At 33.7% G+C, this 20223-nt stretch overlaps 1 protein-coding gene across 14 annotated transcripts in view; it reads left to right on the top strand.

Moving 5' to 3' along the window:
• MLLT10 (MLLT10 histone lysine methyltransferase DOT1L cofactor) overlaps positions 1-19340 on the top strand; it is a 240939-nt gene extending 221599 nt beyond the window's left edge. For 10 of the 14 annotated variants that reach the window (XM_081133058.1, XM_081133059.1, XM_081133056.1 and 7 more), the window contains 9 exons: positions 4696-4813; positions 6198-6270; positions 9112-9266; positions 11157-11345; positions 11748-11836; positions 11972-12333; positions 13406-13502; positions 15368-15577; positions 17564-19340. In XM_081133058.1, the coding sequence (XP_080989184.1) occupies positions 4696-4813; positions 6198-6270; positions 9112-9266; positions 11157-11345; positions 11748-11836; positions 11972-12333; positions 13406-13502; positions 15368-15577; positions 17564-17608 (1338 nt within the window). In that variant the 3' untranslated portion in view covers positions 17609-19340. The remainder of the gene's footprint in view (positions 1-4695; positions 4814-6197; positions 6271-9111; positions 9267-11156; positions 11346-11747; positions 11837-11971; positions 12334-13405; positions 13503-15367; positions 15578-17563) is intronic. The other 4 variants (XM_081133061.1, XM_081133060.1, XM_081133064.1 and 1 more) reach the window with 1 other exon arrangement.
• Positions 19341-20223: the final 883 nt, after the last annotated feature.

Raw genomic sequence — 20223 nt, 5'->3', positions numbered from 1 at the left:
TAATTGAGTAAACTTAGTCTGACTTTTTCCCTCCACAACTAGCTCATTTAGGTTGAGCCGAGTGCCTAGGAATTTGGCGATTTACTCTGAGAGAGCTCTTTTAAAACTTCTCTGTGGTCACAAGCAGACATTTCATATAAGAGGTAAACTATTAACAAGGACATTTCAAGCTGAAATGTAATTTCCCTCTTGTTAATATTTTAACACGGTTTGTCAGTCTAGTCTACTTAGGAAACACTAAATTTCTTTGATTTATTTTGCATTTGAACACTGTCTTGGTAGACTCACATATCTTTCTAGATGTTTAACATAGTAAGTTAGAACTTTGCTAAGGGTATTCTTTGACTCAGGCACCTAAACATATTTTGTTTCAGAATAACTTAGCTTTACCTCAGTAATTGTTCAGCTTATTCTTACTCTGCTTGTCTTTTGGTTCCATCTTGTAAAATAATTATGCTTCTCGATACTTTTACAAGAGTGTTATTAGAGTAAGTGTAATGTAACATCTTGAGTGGAAGTGGTTCCTTTCAACTATTAATCTGGGGAAGGGAACAAAAAAACTTCTCTAAGATAACATATATTGGAAGATAAAACAAAAATTTATTATGCCAATATGTTTTTATCATTTTATACAGTATTTTATCTTTGATCTAATCCAACACACCTGTTTTTACATTTTGAGATGACTTGATTTCAGTAGGACACTATAAAGCAAGTACCTAGTTTGTTTTTAGTCATATTCTTTTTGTTTTAACTTCTAATTTTGAAATAATTTTAGATGTATAGAAAAGTTGCAAAAACAGTACAGAGTTCACATATATCATGGATACCCTTCACTCAATGTTAACAACTCATATTCTTATAGTGCCAGTAGATCCAAGGAGGATATCTGTCCACATAGCCATTTTCCTTACTTGGGCAAGATAAAAATTGACATATCATAAGGTAGGTATTTCCCTCTAAAAAGAATTGCCAGTCTTTTTTTTTTAAACCACATTTTGTTAATCCATTTATGAAGTGGTAGACATTTGATTTGTTTCCACTTTCTGCCTATTAGGAATAATGCCTCTGTGAACATTCACGTACAAAATTTTGTGGGAACATGTTTTCATATGTGTATTTTTTAAATTTGAATTTCCTGTCAGCATTTAAAATTAAAAATTAGAAAAGTTGGTAACTATGGACCATCATTTCTATGTGTCAACCGTGGGCTGTACCTGAGTAATGGTTAACCCTCCTTGGTGGGACTCACACTGTCCTGTTTACTATACTCCTCTCTTGTGTCCTCTAAAATTGGCCTTAGTCTACAGTTGCATGACCTAGTACTTAAATTTTGCTGCTGTTGTAGTTAAAGTGGAAAAATTTTATTATATTCATGTCTCTATCAAATATTAAAAAAACAAAAGTAGACCAAGAAAACTGGGAGGGGGCTAATTTTTTTGCAGAAGTGAAGACTCTAGGAATATTCTATATACCTGCAGTTAAAGAATTTCTGCTCTTGGCCAGGTTTTCTGAAGCAGACTTATGGTACATTAGTAATTTGCTTTATAGTATTGTTTAAAGTCCATGCATGGTTTCCTTTATTCCTTGTTCCAGATTTCTTTCATATAAAATCTTTCAGTGCTTTTTATGCTTCATAACCAGTTTCTTTAGGTTCACATGAACATCTTTCCATCCCCCATGTTACTTATTAATGACAACAAAGGTTTTTGAGTCTACAGATTGCCAGACATTACATGTGTACTCTTCTTAGTAAGGTGTCTTTCTTTTCCCCACTCTCTCACTTACCTCCTTCATTGATACTAAGTTGTGGAATCTTTTTACTAAAATGTTGGGGATTTCTTGGCCCTACCTATGGTGCCAACAGTTATTAAGGATTTCCAGCATTAGTCATTCTAAACATTTCAGAAGTGTAAACTAAGTGGTGTCAGATATTTGTGGGGTCTTTGGTGGCTCATGTTACCTGCTTAACATGATATGATGCTAATTAATTGAGTTTTAATGTAGAGTGGTGTAGATGTTTTAATATACCACAAAACTCTACCTGGTAAAATGAATAACATTTTAAAATCTCTTTTGAAAGTTTCTCATTTAGATAAATGCAGTAATTTTTTTAAAAAACAACTACCAGATAATTTTTACCCATTCAGAAAATTTGGAAAACTGGTCATGTAGGATAATAAAGAATGCATTTCCATTTTAGTTTATTATTTTATTAATTTACTTTAGCCTACCATCTTTATAAAATATATACTTAGCTGCTTTGGAATTATGCTAAAGATGATTTATCCTTTTCCTAATAATAGTCATTATGCGAATCAGCTGTTGTACTGTTGCACTACTTTGCATTTTGATCTTTTAGCATAGTGAGCCTAGTGTGTGATATGCAAACGAAGATAATTTGGAGACCACCTCAAGAAATTTGAAGCTAATAAGGGTAAATATAGGCCCTTGGCAGAAGGAACCCTTCCTGGAAAAGGGTGTATTTCTGATTCGAATAGGATCTTTTGATTCTTATCAAGAGACTAAGGCAGCTCATAAAACTGATAATTTGAACTAAAAAAAGTAGTCCAACTGGTATAATAATAGCTCTGATTCAGCCAAAAGACAACTACATGAAAAAGGAGAATCAAAAGGCTAAGGTGCAGATGCTAAGGCATCTAGATGTCCATGTTCTTTGAGCACCACCCTACCAGCACTCTGTAATATGTTTATTCTTGCTCCTATTCTTCTCTCTCCTTTCTTGCTGTCAGCTGTTACTTCTTGCTGCCAACAAACTGTCTTAAGATATTACTTTTTCTTTCTCTTTCTAATTAATTTTCCACTTCTAATCTGTTATATGCATAGTTGATCTTTTTAGAATTATGTCTAGAGTAAGAGTAAATTGGCTCTGTGAAAGGCAATTTTATGTATAAGGTATCCGAGATTTTAACACATGTCTCTGGTAACATCTGGTCTTTCTGTTTGTCTGTTTGGACTTTTCTTTTTCTAAGTTGTTTTATAAGTAGCAAAGATTTCCTGGTATTTGACTTTTGGAGAGGTAAAAAAAAAATCTTACTATATTTTTGTTTATGAATTGTGTATTTTATGTATGTAGCACTATATACATGGCAAGTATCTGGTATGATCTTCAGGTTAAAATTATGACTTACCTTTTACTAAGGCTAATTGATGGTTAAACAAGACTTTCCAGTACAGACATGCTGGCATTGTATACATATCTTTAATAAGAGGAAAAGTGAAACCCAGAAATTGACCAATTGATCTTAGACATTAAAGTATGAATTGTGAAATATGCTCTTTGAAACAATGGAAAGCAAGGACAGGATTCTACATCAAGGAGACTCTTTCTGTGAATTTTAAGTCCAATTTTCCTGCTTAATAAGTTGTATAGAGGCCAGAGATAATGTCAGGGCCTGAGTCTTTCCAGAAACACCATTTTTTCTCTGTAATATTTTGCTTGTTATAACTACTATGTCATCTTAGTCTCTTGTGTGCAGTTATACATGTCAAAATGTCCTACATCTTTTGTTCTCCTGTTACCCAGCTTCTTTATATTAGATGTGTTTCAATTCTTTGAAATTATTTTTCAGAATTTTATTCTGAAATAACTGTACAATGATTTCGTTTTATAAAAACTTAAGTTTGATTTCATTCATGAAAACAAATAAGAAGTATACTTTAAATTTTGTGTTTCTGTTAAATCTGAAGAGTATTTCGGGCTAGTAATAGCCTTCTGTGAGTATAACAGTATTTTGTATACAAGAGATTTGCTTCCAAAATGCCACATTTTAAGGTTATAATATTCTTGGAAAGTGGGAGAAACTGTTCACATCAAAGAAGGCATTTTTATTACATTGGATTACGCAAGACTTTGGCCAGCCTCCTTAGCTTCATCTGTTTAAGGGTTCATTTTCGCTTGTTTGGCACAAGTCCCAGTAGAGGCCTTCAGAATTGTGGTTAGCAACATGAATGAATCACAAACTTTGGACCAGCTCTTCAGTTAGTAGAGCTGGCTTCCTGCCAAAAAGACAGTGCCTTATATGGGGTCAGGGCAAAGCTGTGATTCGTTGAGCCTTGCATTGTATAGAAAACATACTTGTGATGCCTGTTTGCTTTCTTTTAAAATAAAAACAAAACAAAACAGAAAAAGCAGCAGGCTTCCAAGTCTAGCAAAATAGAAAGTAACAAAATAGTGTGCAGGTTTTACTAATGACAGTTAAGCAATGGAAATATGGCTCTATATAGTTAAAATACTAAAAGTAGAAGTTGGACGTTTTGACCTTCTTAGCATCCTATGATGTAAAAGACTAAAAAGCATGTTAGACATCTGTTGTCTACATGCCCTTATTTTGTAGTGGTTTAATAAGATTAAATAGTCATATGTTCACATGGTTACCATGCCACTGGGTTTTGGTATTGGCGACATACTTAGAAATTAAAGCAGGAATAGTTCACTTTGAATGTCCTGATCCTTTTTTATTTATTTATTTATTTTAATTTGAAGTTATGCAACTTTTCAAAAATTGAAATGTAATGGTAAAACAAGTGAGAATGAAATTTGCTCTTCAGATAGTCATGAATTTTTGCTTATATTTGTAGGCTGGAAAAAATAGTTATTAGGTCTATCAGAAGGAAAAGTATTAATATATTTTCAAATATAATTCACTTATTTTTGTAATTCTTTTTATTTAGGCAAATACCCTATCTGGATCTTCTCTCAGTCAGGCACCATCTCATATGTATGGCAATAGATTAAATCCAAATTCTTCAATGGCAGCTCTTATAGCTCAGTCTGAAAACACTCAAACAGGTAAGTTTTCAAGAATTTTTAAACTCCAAAGTTCTTTTACCCTTACCCAACGTGATTTTCCCCTCAATGGCTCATTTTATTTGAAAAGTCTAAAGGTGTGCTTTATATAGAATTATGCCTTTTTTTTTTTTTTACCAGAAGAATCACAGTGGGAAGTAAATAGTATGCTGTGCTTGAAAATAGTTATGTGGTTTTTTTACTGTCTGAAATGTAAATGTTTAAGCAGAGCCATCAGCAAGCAGGAATGCAACAATGTCTCCTGTGACTTCTGTGATTGATGTGTTCAGTTCTCAGTTCTATGCAATGAAAGTAACATAACACTGGGCTTTTCGGTGAATAGCCTAAACCTTTATTTGCATAATTCATGAAATTGCATTACACAAACTTGGTTAAAAAAATCCTGTTAGAGAATTTCTACAGTGTTTAGTAATCCTGTGAATTTTTACCAGTTGACATTTTGTAGCATTTGCCTCTTGTACTGTTTTAATGAGCTGCTGGATTTGCTTTGTTTCATTCCATCCTTAAGGATTTGTTGACATGTCCAAGTAGTCATGCCTGTTTGGGGGAAGGGAATGGGTTTAGCAGTTCACCAAGAATGGATCAGTCATGTCTTTACCCTTTAAGGGTCAGAGGTTACCTGATTCAGAATAAGGGGAGGAAAACCTTGAAAGAGGCCAGATAGGATGATTTTTATAAGTAACTAACTGTAGGAAATACAAGTCACTTTTCAAGCAGAGATATTCTGTTACCTCAGGAATATTTTTAAGAAATTAAATTCTTTTCCTTTTAATTAGAATTCTGTGTTCCTACTTATTTTTGTCGAATTGGATATTTAACATTATATGTAACTTTTATTCTTGATGTGAGCATCTATGTAATTTATGTGTGTGTGTATGTGTGTGTTATATGTATATGTTTATATATATATAATTTTAGTCTTGGTGTGTCTCTATGTAATACATTATTTTATGACTTGTCTTGGGTTGCAAAGTGTTAAAAATACAAAGCGTAAGGATTTGCTGTGATAAGCATACAGATTAGCTGTCCACCGCTGTGATTCATTACTTTAACCGTAGAAATTAAAAGTGGCTGAGGGGAGGGTACTGCAAATGCAAACCACGCTTCTGTGCTGTAAAATTGAAAGGAATGAAAGAATGAAACATAATCCATGGCCTTCTACACCCACAGAAACGTGTAGGGACAACGCCTTACATGCCATAGTTCAGCAATTCTAAACTGGCAACATACTAGATCTTCTACTTTCATAGTAACTACAAAGATAGTGGTAAAGGTTTTATGTATGTTTTAGGAAAAATTAGGGCAAGTGCTTAAAACCCCTTATCTAGTGAGTCACTTTATCGGCTATGAAATATTTACACTGCAGATCAGGATCTTGGAGACAATAGCCGCAGCCTTGTTGGCAGAGGAAGCTCACCCCGAGGAAGTCTCTCACCACGGTAAGCATTATTTACACTGAAAAGTATAAGCAAAAGAAACATTTTGAGTTTGGAAACTTCTTTATCTCATATCAGCAGAGTGTACATTTGTGAGGCTATAAAAGCATTCTGAAGATAAGAAGCATGTCTGGACAGACAAGAAAAATGATTCTGAATTTATTTGAATATTAAACAGATTTCTAAGCTTTTTAAAAGCTAGAACTTTTAGATTTCCAATCAATTTGAATGCTCTTGTTTTTATTATTTATATATTCAGCTACTGGTACTATTATTAATGTATTAATTTAGGTAATTCTTTTTGCTCATAAAATCTTAAAATCTCTTAAAGCTACTACAGAGTCAAGGCTTTCAACTTTGGCATCCAGTTTTACTTCTGTTGTGGGGAATTCACTTAATCCTTTAGTCTCTAGTTCCTAATTTAGTAAATGAGGTTCTTGTTGCTCATCTCTAAAATCCCTCTAGTTCTTAAAATTGTTTGAACCTTAAAATTATTTGAATCAAAGTATAGCAAATGTATTATATTATTATTTGAAATTGCCCTAGGGATTGAAGAATTCATATACCATTTATTAATATATAATATATGTGAGGTTATTCCTATTAGCAGGACACTCTTAACCAGAGTTGTACTGAAGGGTTGAATTCCTCTGAGCACAATCTAAGTGTCCCATATCTTCTATTCTCAATGGAGAGAATGATAATAGGAAATGTGTCCGTTTTTTACTGATTTTATTCCACTTTCAGCTTCTTACACCTTCTCCTAGTTTGTTTCCTCTCTGTTCTCAAATTTTGTAATCTCTGCCTCAAGTGAGAATGGAGAGCAGAAGGAGGAAAAAGCCCATTCTAGAGACTTTTTTCCAACTATGGGAAACTCAAAATGTTCAACTATGGTAATTTTCAAAAAAATATATTAAAAATTAGAATTTTTATGTGATAGCTGCCATGAGTATCTGTGTTGCTGATATAATCAGGGAAGTTCTATTAAGAAATTTATTTGTCATTAAAGAGATTAGTACAGTTAACCTCTACTTTTGCTGTTTCCTGGATGGTAGTATATCTAGCAGTGCCTTTTTCCTATATAATTCTTGAATGAACTAAAAGTAGTATTGTTTTTCCTAATTGAACTCTGCAGAAAATTGTTATTTCTTTTGAAACTAGGAATATGAAGTACACAATGATAACATCTGACTGATCTCTAATTTTATGCTGTGATTACTTCTGTATTGTTTTATTCTTTTCAAGAAAAAAGTTAATGAATTTTTGTTCATATGTTTAGTAGAGGAAGCATTTCTGTGTTCCCCCTTTAAAACTTAAAATACCATACAAGCTACCCAGAAATTATTTAAGATCTTTTAGTACTGTTTTGCTTGGTATCATTTTTTCATTAGCTAAGTGGATTTTAACACAGTAAGTGGTACAAAATTATTTTTAGCATATATTTCCAACTTTATATTACCCTTTAAAGATCAGCGTGAAATGTAACAGCCTAAATTATCCTGGCATAATAAACTGTTTGGAGCGTGATGGCCAATGTATGTAGCACATGACGTTTTCATATGGAATAAAAAGCCTCATTTGTTTAACTTCTTATTTAAAGACATTTTTCTAGAGAAGGATTTTAAGGCAGTGGCAAAACAATAGTGGTTTGTTAGAAGACCTGACTTGTAGCCCCAGCTCTGTCATTTACCGGCATTGTGTCTTTGGACAGGTCACTCAGCCCCATTTGTTTCCTCAGATGGAAATAGAGCCAATAAGCCAGGTTTGACTTCTCACTAGGTTGTTGAGAAGATCATATGAGATGATTATGTGGAAACACTTTGGAAACTCTAAAGCTGTTTTCTAATGTGTTATGTTCATATGGAAGCTGGGAACATTTACTAATTTAAAACAAAAAGTGGGTGATTGAGAAATTGCATATTCATCTTAATATAAGTAATATTTGTTTTGAAAGTGTTAAGTCATCATTTTAACTACAGATAGGACATTTTAGGAAAATTTGTATAAAAGACACAAAATAAAAATTGCTTTGGTTTTGATAATGTTTCTTAATACTGAAAATACTTACAAATAAGTATTTTAGAATTTAGAACAAAAGGCTCCTTTAAAATTATTAAAAATTTCTTTTTACTAATATTTGATTGAGATTTTGTTGATTGTAAATTAAAATATATTCTACATTAAAATAGATCTCCATTATTATAATTGCTCAATGTTATTCTGATATTTTGCATATTAAAGCTGAATGGTGGATCTCTTTTCTCTTCGGGCTAGTTATGTTAAAGTCTTTCTAATCCTTTTGTCTTATAAACATGTTTCAAGTTCTTGTATAGTCTCTTTCAGAGGTTATTGGTGATGTGTTTACATTTTCTAGTTTTGTTTGTTTTTATTCCTCATTCAAGGATATCTTTTCCATCGCTTTTCGGGTGGGGGGTCAGAGAGAGAAACATCGATGTGATAGAGACACATTGATTGGTTGCCTCCATCACATGCCCCAACCAGAGCGGGAGATCGAGCCTGCAACCAAGGTATGTGTCTTGACTGGAATCAAACCTGAGAGCCTTCAGTCCTCAGGCTGACGTTCTACCCACTGAGCAAAACGTGCTATGCCTTATAGTGGTTTTTAATTATCAAGTATGGCCAGCCTAGTCTCTTGATTTTACAGTTTGAGAAGGAAGAATAGTTACTAAATTTTAAGGTAGATTATAGTTTTATTGTTCTGGCATAGGCAGCTTGGTGTTAGAAAACTTGTACAGGAAAGGGGTCAGCATAAGGTGAGAAATGTGAATGCACTCTCCTTCAAAGGGTTCTTCTGTTTAACCTGAGAATTAATGTTTTCAACAGATCCCCTGTAAGCAGCTTACAGATTCGCTATGATCCACCAGGCAACAGCAGTTTGGAAAATCTGCCTCCAGTAGCAGCCAGCATAGAACAGCTTTTGGAGAGGCAGTGGAGTGAAGGACAGCAATTTTTATTAGAACAGGGTACTCCTAGTGACAGTAAGTATTCTTGTCTTGTCTTTAAAGAAAGATGAAGAGATGGATGGGTGGATGAACTGACACAGAGGTGGATAGATGCAGAAGTCACACTTCATCAAGAATAGCAATAAAATTGTGATATATATTTTATATTATATAGTAAGAAAATGTAATACAGTAGCTTAATAGAACAAATTCTACAGTTTTACTGCTTGAACTTGAATCCTGTCTTTACCTGTTTGTTAGAATCATGGTTATGGGTAAGTTTCTTTAAATGTCACTGTACTTTAGGTATCCCATGTGTAGAATGGGAGTGATAATGTACCTATATCATAGTGTTGTAAAAACATTGCCTGACTCATAGAAACCACTTAACTATTCACTGATTATTGTTACTGTTTATAATTATACTAATATTGATGCATTGTTTCTCATTGTACTTCGTTCTTATCAATTTTTAACTTTTACTAAAATACACGAGTTATATTTTTCTCTTAGCTTAATTTGAAGAAAACTTGCTCATCTCTGGAGAATTTATTTTTATTTTAAACAGTGCATATAGTCAAGTATGGCCAACTATCTTGATTTTATAATTTGGATAAGAAAGAATAATAATTACCAAATTGTATGTATGTGTGTGTGTGTGTGTGTGTGTATATATATATATATATATATATATATATATATATATATATATATATAAAACTTTTATATACTACATTTCATTTACTTTTTAAAATTATATTATATATGTTATATATACATATTTAGTATCTTTACAGTTTTAAGTATTTACAGGTGGACCCTGTGTGAAAAGTGCTAAAAAGGAAAGTTATAGTACAGGTGGTGGTTAGCTGGAAAAGTGGCCTAGTGTTAAAAATATACTTTGAGGGGAAAAATAGGTGGTTTTTATCATTTTGGGATATAAACTTTTGGTGCTTTATTTTATTAAAACAAAACATTTTGCTTATTGTTAGTAGACAAGTGCCATAAATTGGTATTTTTATGAATGGTGCCCTGGCAAAAAATATGCTGAAATTCATGCTGGGATAAACCTTTAAATGATAGCTGGAGGACAGGTTTTGCTTAGTCTTATTGCATCTCATTTGGGTGCACTAAGAGTTTCTTTGTGGGATCTTGAAGAGGAGGGATAATATTTAAATCCTTGGGAAATGACCTTATGTGTTTGTACCATTAGTGTAACTTTTTAAGGCCCTGAGGGCATGTTAAGCAAATACAGTTTTTGAGGACATAGAACTTTTGGTGTCTATCACTGTGGCATAACAGTAGCACTCTATTGTCAGTCTAAAAGTTGGAGTTATGTTTGAGGTGATGAGGCAGTACAAAAACAGCCTGTTTCCAGATGATGAGCCTTCTCTGGGAGTGGGGACTGCGATGCACACACACTGCCCCCTGCTGGGAGATGTATGCATTAGCATGCTGAGCAGCTGGACTTGGAGGTTCCTCACCTGTCTGGTGGCATACTTAGCTTAACTCAGCAAGCAGCAAACAAAAACATGTGGTCTTTATCGTGTTGAAGGATATTGTTGTGGTTTTTTTCCACTTTATGCTATTAATGTAAAATATGGCAGGCCCTTTGAGTTTTTAATTAGGCCTTTATTTTGATGAAAATAAAATGTCTTTTGTTTTTGTTGGGTTTTTTTGAGAATGGAAATTACCTGCACCAGGTGGGTGCATTTTTGGTTATGCTTATATATGTAAAAATATATTGTGGTATATTTATATCTATATATAAATTTAGAAATAAAAACTAATCATTTAGTAATGCTTTACAGAATTTCTACTTTTCTATTTCAACTTATTTCTAAACTTATTGACACTTAAGTCCTTAAAGTACTTAACCCTGTGTGTGAACTTGTCTTTGTTAAAAACGATCCAACTGTTTGCTAGTTTTAGGAATGCTGAAGTCATTGCACCAACTTCAAGTTGAAAATCGAAGATTAGAGGAACAAATTAAAAACTTAACTGCCAAAAAGGAACGCCTTCAGTTACTGAATGCACAGCTCTCAGTGCCTTTTCCAGCAATAACAACAAATCCTAGTCCATCTCATCAAATTCATGCATTTTCAGCACAGAATGGTATGAAAATATTTATTGTGTATCTATGGAAAGTAGGCTAGACTTTCAATACATTTTAAATAAGTGAAAAATAATTTATATGAAGATTTAGAAAAGGAATAATAGGTTATTTCAAAGAGCATAAAGAATCCTGTTTAGTGATGAACCTGAATTTGTTCTAACTTTGCACATAATTTAATGATAAACTTTATTTAAATGTGTAATGATCTTTTTATTGATTTAAAGCTGTGGTATTTAATAAAGATATAGATTTTATTTAAACTGGTCTTAGGATGAGCAAGACTTAATTTTTAAGTGTTTTTAATGTGAACTTCAATATAAGCTTTTAGATAGGTCTTCAATCTTATACATAATGTAATTTAACAAGGTAAATGGTTTTCTTTTTGTCTTTTATTATTCTAGCTCCTACTACTGATTCCTTGAACAGCAGTAAGAGCCCTCATCTAGGAAACAGCTTTTTACCTGATAATTCTCTTCCTGTGTTAAATCAGGTAATTTTTGTGTAGTCAGTTTCATTTGTGTATTTTACTTATGAACAATAGTATATCACATTAAATGGTTTAAATTATTTAAACAGTTTTTCTGTGTCCCTTACAATTTAAATTTCTATTTTTTTCTTCCATTAGGACTTAACCTCCAGTGGACAAAGCACCAGCAGCTCATCAGCTCTTTCTACTCCACCTCCTGCTGGGCAGAGTCCAGCTCAGCAGGGCCCAGGCGTTAGTGGAGTTCAGCAGGTCAATGGAGTGACGGTGGGGGCACTAGCTAGTGGAATGCAGACTGTAACATCCACCATTCCTGCAGTGCCTGGAGTGGGTGGGATAATTGGAGCTTTGCCAGGTAACCAACTGGCAATTAATGGCATTGTAGGAGCTTTAAATGGGGTTATTCAGACCCCTGTCACAATATCCCAGAACCCTACTCCCCTCACCCACACAACTGTACCACCTAATGCAACTCATCCAATGCCAGCTACACTGACTAACAGGTAAGAAACTTACTTACTTAAATATATTTTAGGTTTTTCAGTGCAACATAATACCATGTTGTCCACGTTTTAGATTGGGATTTTTATGTGCTCCTTCTAGATGTACTCTTAAGAAATTAAAACCCACCAAACTTTTAAATAAGTATATTATTACTGAGAGCCATTTATTTTTGAAACTTAAGCAATTCAGATTAAAACAAAATTAAATGACTTTAATAACAAAACATTAAATATATTCTGTGCTGAAAATTTTGGTCTTGATCTGTGATGTATATTTTAAATACTAATTTTTATTGTCCATGTGTATGTTGCCTTCATGTATCATAAATTCTGAAGAAAAGTGATATTGTAATGAAGATCACATATGAATATTGGTTTCTTAAAATTGAGCTATGTAATTTTGTTAGTTTTATAATGAAAAAATTTTGATAATAGGATGAAGGTTTAAATACTTGAATATCTAGGGAGTGAGACTCATTGTTTCATTGTATTGGAATTTCATTTGAATGTTTGTTCAAAATGAGACTAACATGTTATTGAACATAGTTTTGAGGAATAAGTCATTTTAAATGGATTTTCAGTGGGTACTAGTAAACTTTTTTTCTGGCCCTCTCTTCATTGGTGCTTAATTTTACTGACCGTTGGGACCATTTAAAAAGGTTAGGTCAAATCACTCAGTAGTATGTTTGAATTATTTCTTGTTTTAAATATGTGTTACTTAGTGTGGGTTAAATTATTCTTGAATAGTTAAGAATAAATTATTACATGTACATGTTATAAACACATGTAAATTTCTATTCCATAAAAATAACTTAGTGCCTGCTTGGTTTACAATAAAAAAGGAAACAAAACATTTCTCGACAATGTGAATTCTTGTTCATCTGTATGCGTGCTTGCATGTGTGTGCACACACACAAAAATAAATTTGTACATCCATTGTTTTCAAAAAGTGTTATGATTAAAAACTTGACTTAACTTATTAAACATTAAATCGAAGAGTGGTCTTTCATTTTACATTTAAAAATACATTAAAGGTATATAGTAGAAAGTAAGAATTTTAATTTTTTTTCAGTGCCTCAGGACTAGGATTACTATCTGATCAGCAAAGACAAATATTTCTTCATCAACAGCAATTTCAGCAGTTGTTAAATTCTCAACAGCTCACACCAGTAAGTGCTTCTTTTTGATGATATTTGATTTTTATTAGGAGAAAGTTATCTAAGTTATAAATAGATATTCATGTGCCTTATTGATTACCCATTTTGTGAAAAATAACATTATGGGATGCATAATGCAAAAATAGTTTGTCTTGTCATTTGGTATAGTCTGTGATACCAGTAATGACATATTAATTCATTTACTGATATTAGAACATGTACTGTGGTACTCTTTGTAGACTCTGGTGATAGAGTGGTGAACAAGACTTTGTATTTTTGTGGAACTTCATTCTGATAGGGGAGATGGACAGTAAATAAATATATACTTTTTGGTAGTGATAAATATTGAGAAGGAAAATAAAGCAGGATAAGGGGATAGAAAACAGTGGTGTGAGGGCCATTTTTGATAGTATAATCCAGCTTCTTTGAGTAGATGACTTTTGAGCACAGATCTGAATAAAAGTTGAAGGAGCATGACTTTCTGACATGGGAATAGAAGAAAAAGCACATTCCAGGTAGAGGGAACAGCAGTTGTAAAAGACCTCAAAGGGACAAGTGTTTGTGTTTTTGATACTAGAAAGAAGGCTGGCATGCTGCAGAATGAGAGAGGCTAATGCAGAAGAGAGGAGGTCAGATAGGTGGGCTTGGTCCAGAGGTAATAGACTGTCTTGTTTGGCTGTCTGTGACAAGAAACTTAGATTTATTTTAAGTATGATGGAAAGCCGTTGATGATTTTTTTAAACCTTTCTATTATGGACATTTTCAAGTGTACCAAAAGAGAGTATAATATACTAATCACCTAGCTTTAATAATTATCCCAATTTTAAAAAAAGTTTTGTTTCATACATTCTCACTTTCCCCCCCCCCAGGATTATTTTAAAGAATTAGAGGGCTTTGAACAGAATAGTAACATGACAATCATATTTTAAAAAGATGAGATGAGTTTAGCTACTGCATTATGGAAAATAGTCTTATGTGTGTTGAGAGAGGAGATGGTGGCAACAATAGAAACAGGAGCAGTCTAGGTAGATGTTGGTGTCTTAAAATAGTGCAACACATGTCTGGAAATCGGGCGGAAAACTCTGGAATTTTGTTTGTTTTTGTGTTAATCCTCACCCGAGGATATTTTTTCCATTCATTTTTAGAGAGAGTAGGAAGGAGCGGGGGAGGGAGGGAGAGAGGAAAAGGGGTGAGGGGAGAGAGAGAAAAAGAGATACTGATGTGAGAGAGAGACATTGATTGGCTGCCTCACGTGCCCAACCAGGGCAGGGATTGAACCTGCAACCCAGTTATGTGCCCTTGACCAGGAATCAAACCCAGAACCTTTGGTGCACAGGCCAACACTCTAACCACTGAGCAACACCAGCCAAGGCTGGAATTGTATATATATATATATATTTTAAATATATCTTTATTGATTTCAGAGAGAGGAAAGGAAAGGGAGAGAGAGAGATAGAAACATCAATGATGAGAGAGTCATTGATCGGCTGCCTCGTGCACTCTCCTGACTGGGGATCAAGCCCACAACCCAGGCATGTGCCCTGACCCGGAATTGAAAGAGTGACCTCTTTGTGCATAGGATGACTCAATCCACTGAGCCACACTGGCTAGGCTAACTTAATTTTAAAATAGAGGTCTCCTGTATTTTTTTGCCCTTTTTGAAAATAAGCCATTCGCTGATGTTATTGACATTTTATATTAGACCGTTATTATCTAGTGCAGCATATTTTTCCCCAATGAGATACTAGTTTTCTTTCTTTGTATTTTGAATGTAACTTAAATTAAAATATTAAAGAAGAAAATAGAAAAGGCAGGCTTTACTGACTGCTGAATTCTGTGACAGGGAACTCATCTTCTCTCACATGTTTTTACCTAAGGAGCAACATCAGGCCCTTCTGTATCAGTTAATGCAACAGCATCACCACCAGCAGCACCACCAACCTGAACTACAGCAGCTACAGATCTCTGGACCAACACAAATACCCATAAACAACCTACTTGCAGGTACTCAGGCGCCACCACTTCACTCAGCTACCACCAACCCATTTCTCACCATCCATGGAGATAATGCAAGTCAGAAAGGAACAGTAAGTATCTTTGTTTCATTATATGTAGTGAAATAATAAAAAGAATTTTATTCACTAATTAGAGATGATTTTCTCCAGTCTCTCCCTTTTTGAAAAATGTATTATGCCCCTGGTAATTTCTTCTTAAAACCAGTTGTTTCAGCAGCTGGGTATTGTAAATACAAAGGACCTAAGCCAGTTCTTTATTCCCTAAGTATATCAGTTTGAATATGTACATAAGGTTTGAAGGCTGTCTTACAGTTTAGCAGTTTTCAAAATGAAAGTACATTTTACTTATAGTGGTATGGGACAGTCCATTCAAAAGAATACTTGGTGCATTGTGAGAATCTAATTTGTTTAATTACAGAGCTAGTCTAGATATTTTAGAAATATTTTTATTATTTTGCTCTGAAGTGCTTCCTAAAACTGACATATTTATAATAAAATTAACATATAAATTTTAGGATAATCCAACTATTTTACCAGGTTACATTTAAAAAGAAAGTAAATTATCATCACAGTTATGATGGAATTTAAATTATTAAGTGATAGCATCCTACCCTGTCAATGTATAAGTTAAGATAAATTAAAAATGGATGCAGGAACAGTATATTATACATATAGTAACACACATTTTATGGCTATTTCTATCAGTTCTCCCCTTTGATTAGGTCTACTTAACTGGAGTACATGTTTTCCCTAAATTCCAGGTCAGTGCAGAACCCTGTTAGAGGAAGGATATTGGGATATAGAGTGGAGACTGGATATCAGGAAAAGGAAGAAGGGAAAGCATGAGATGGGAGACTTGGCAAATAAAAGTGTTAAAAATCAGTGTTTGCTGTTTCCCATAACTTTGAAAGCTTGCTGTTTACTGTGCCTTTAGTTTTTAAAAACTATAGTTTGTATCTAGTAACACGAATTGGTTTAAAATGTAGATTATTGGTTTTCATGAACTCTTCAATGCTTTTTGTTTGTTGCCCTACTGTTTCTGACTTCCTGATTGTAAATACATGCTGTCATTGTCACAGACTTAGTTACCTCTCTAATGTTCAGCTGACATGGGAAATTTAAATGATTTCATATTAATTTAGAAATTTTTTGTACTGTTTTTTCTTCTTGAGTTTTTTCTTGTGTTAAAAAGTTAATTAATTGCAAGCTAACTTTCTCTACAATATGAATGTACTTTGAATGGAAAACCACCAATAGTAAGTAATAGAATCTAAACAGTATTAGTTACCTAATGCAGAAAAGTAAAGCTGGAAATTAATATATATGAGTACCTGCTATATACCAGACATCTTAGATATAATCGTATGCATGATTTCAATCTTTAAAATAATAATGGGCTGTAATCCCATTTTTTATAGATTAGTAAAAGTAGACTCAAAGAGATTAAAGATCAAAGGATAAATAGCATATGTCAGATCAGAACCCATGACTTTGTTAGTCCATAAAAATTTCATTTTCCATAATACCATGTTACTATTGTGGAAAAGTCGATTTCAGGGGCTGATATCTAAATTCATTCCTTGTAAGTTCTGTCCCTCAGATGGGCACTTCTCTCTTTGTTTACCGCTGAATTCCATGTTTATAAAACAACTGATAATGTTTACCAGTAAATTTATGTCTTTATATTATGCTGAAAAAGAGCCATGTTGACTTGTAGGAAAAAAGGAATAACTGTATATACACATTTTACCTCACTTATAATTTTTTTTTTTTTTTTAAATATGTCTTTATTGATTTCAGAGAGAGGAAAGGAGAGGGAGAGAGAGAGAGGGAAACATCAATGATGAGAGAGTCACTGATGGGCTGCCTAGCCCGCAACCCGGGCATGTGCCCTGACCGGGAATTGAACCCTGATCACCTGGATCCTAGGTCGACGCTCAACCGCTGAGCCACGCCCGGCCGGGCCCTCACTTATAATTTCAGTTTAGGATATTACCTCAAATATGGGCCAAAAATTGATTTAGCTAACGCATCTGATTTTGTTTGTTTTAACTGCAGAGACTTAGTGATAAAACCGGGCCTGTCACTCAAGAGAAAAGTTGACAGTTGAGAAACGTCTAGAAATTGCCTATCCTGCTGTCCTAGCACTTCATTTGGCTGCTGTTGCAGCCCCCTTACTACACCTATGAAGAAATGCAACAAGAAGCTAACTGCACAACAAAGGATTAATTACCACAAGGACATTCTTTTAAAGCTTTGATTAATTTTCTTGTTGCTTTATTGCACTGAAATGGAATTCCCATGTGCCCCATCCCTCACTCAGATTTTTTGAACTTTGAAAGAAAATTTAATTACTAACTTTTGTCAGTGAAATAATTTACATGCAATGAGTTTATCAACCTAAGAGAAATTTAATATAGTTGGTGCACAACTAATTTTGTTACAAATTGGAGAAATGAATAGCAAAACTAAAGACTTATTCCATTTATAAACTATTTGATTTCATTGCATAAGTTGGAATATGAAAATATATTTTGTTTGGGTTACAGTGTGCTTGCTCTGTGAGTCAAAACTTAAAACACATTTCAAGGAACTGTCCAATTTCGTCTGGAATTTTATTGGTTATTGCAAATAAATAGGTCGTCAACTGGGGCTTGGCAATCTTTGTTATAAAAATTTCATTTCTAATGGGATTTGGGCAATTTTGGTAATCAAGTTAGGATGGTAATGTCTGCTTCTGCTAAAGGTAATTTTTTTTTGCTAAATGCTTTTTCTTTAGTGTTAAGACCTACTCATATTTCAAAGAAACTTTGAGTTAAGTGAATTCTAAGGCTGCTGGGGGAACCAGATCAATTCAAAATGAAATACTTCTTTCAGAAAGAGGGGCCACTCTGGAAACTGATGGTTGGGTTTGGCCTGAATCAAGTGCCTGTTAGTACCTCCATGGTGTTGAAATGGCTCTAGACAGCTGAGCTTGCACTATACTATAGTCAGTCCTTGTAAGTAGTAGGAATAGTCAGTGTTGCACCAGCAGCCTTCCCCATGGTTCTGCCTTTATTAAAAACTTTCTATGCCACCGTAGATAGCTCAGGCAAAACTATTACCTGGGTGTTTATCCACTAATGAGTCACAAGAAAAATGAGTGGATTTGTTAAGAATTTTTGTTTTTTAATTTAAATAACTTTCCATTTCTGACGATTTCAAACAAACAAAACAAGACAAGCAACCCACCACTACAGTTCCTGAAACAGGTGAAATATGTATTACAACCCTTCCACTTTGGGTAGCTACACACCTGGTGTGACAGTATGGCAGTGTATAAATTAAACAATTGGGGATGTAATCATTGAACTGTTCTTAAATGTGTGAATTATTAGTGGAAAAGACCCAGCTGTAATTAGACCTCCACTGTGTACTTAGCTGGAAGAACATGTTAATTCTGCAATATGTCTCTTGGTTAAACATTGCACAGTTCTTACCTCATTTCTGTAAATAAGGTTTTGTGAATCTGTTTTGTATTGTGAAAAATTCGTAAGATAACATTGATATTTTGATTTGTAATATTTCTAATTGGTAGATTTAATTGAAAAGTAAAATTAATTTATTTTTATATGTTCAGGGGAATTTTAAAGAAAGTCAAATCTTTTGTAGATAATTTAAAAAAATCAGTGTGGTTTATTTTACTTATTTAACCCACTGGTTGTTATTCTGTAACAATTTGTATAAATGGTAAATTTTGAATGTGTTGTTATTTTATCTAGATGTAAAATTCCACATGTATTAAAGAAAATGTACAAAGTTTTTGTTAATAAAATTTAATAATGTTTATAACTCTGCCATTTTTTCTAGTTTTATTGAGATATAATTGACATATAGCATTGTATAAGTTTAAGGTATACAGCACAACAATTTGACTTACATATGTTGTGAGATGATTACAAGTTTAGTTATCATTATCTCCTATAGATACGCAAAAAAAGAGAACAAAAAGTTTTCTTTACCTATGATGAGAACTCTTAGAATTTACTCTCTTAATAACTTTCAAATATACCATAAAGCAATGTTAACTATAGTCATCATGCTGTACATTATATCCCTTAGTACTTATTTCTGAATCTTATAACTGAAGATTTGTACCGTTTGACCAGTTCCCCCTCCCACTCCTGCCGTACCCTGCCTCTGGTACTTACAAATCTGTTCTCTTTTTCATTTTTCTTATTAGGTTTCTTTCTTTTTCCCCCCTTTTAATATAGGTTCCACACATGAGATCATCCAGTATTTGTCTTTCTCTGTCACTCAGCATAATGCACTCAAGTCCCATCAATGTAGTCACAAACACAGGGTTGGTTTCTTTCTTTCTTTTAAATTTATCTTCATTGTTGAAAGTATTGCAAATGTCCCTCTTTTTCCCCCTTGTACCCTGCACCTACCCCCCCCCGACACACACACACACACACACACACACACACACACACAGCCTTTACCACACTATTGTCTGTGTTCATGGGTCATGCATACATGCATATAAGTTCGGTTAATCTCTTCTCACCCACGTACCCCCGCCTTCCCTCTGAAAATGGTCAGTCTGGTCCATGCTTCTATGTCTCTGAATCTATTTTGTTCATCAGTTTATTTTGTTCTTTAGATTCCACATATGAGCAAGATCATGTGATGCTTGTCTTCCTCTGACTGGCTTATTTGGCTTAGCATAATACTCT

This window comes from Miniopterus schreibersii (assembly GCF_964146895.1).
Source record: "Miniopterus schreibersii genome assembly, chromosome: 1".
In the NCBI taxonomy this organism is placed as follows: Eukaryota; Metazoa; Chordata; class Mammalia; order Chiroptera; family Miniopteridae; genus Miniopterus; species Miniopterus schreibersii.
This window is presented reverse-complemented; position numbering and strand designations above follow the sequence as displayed.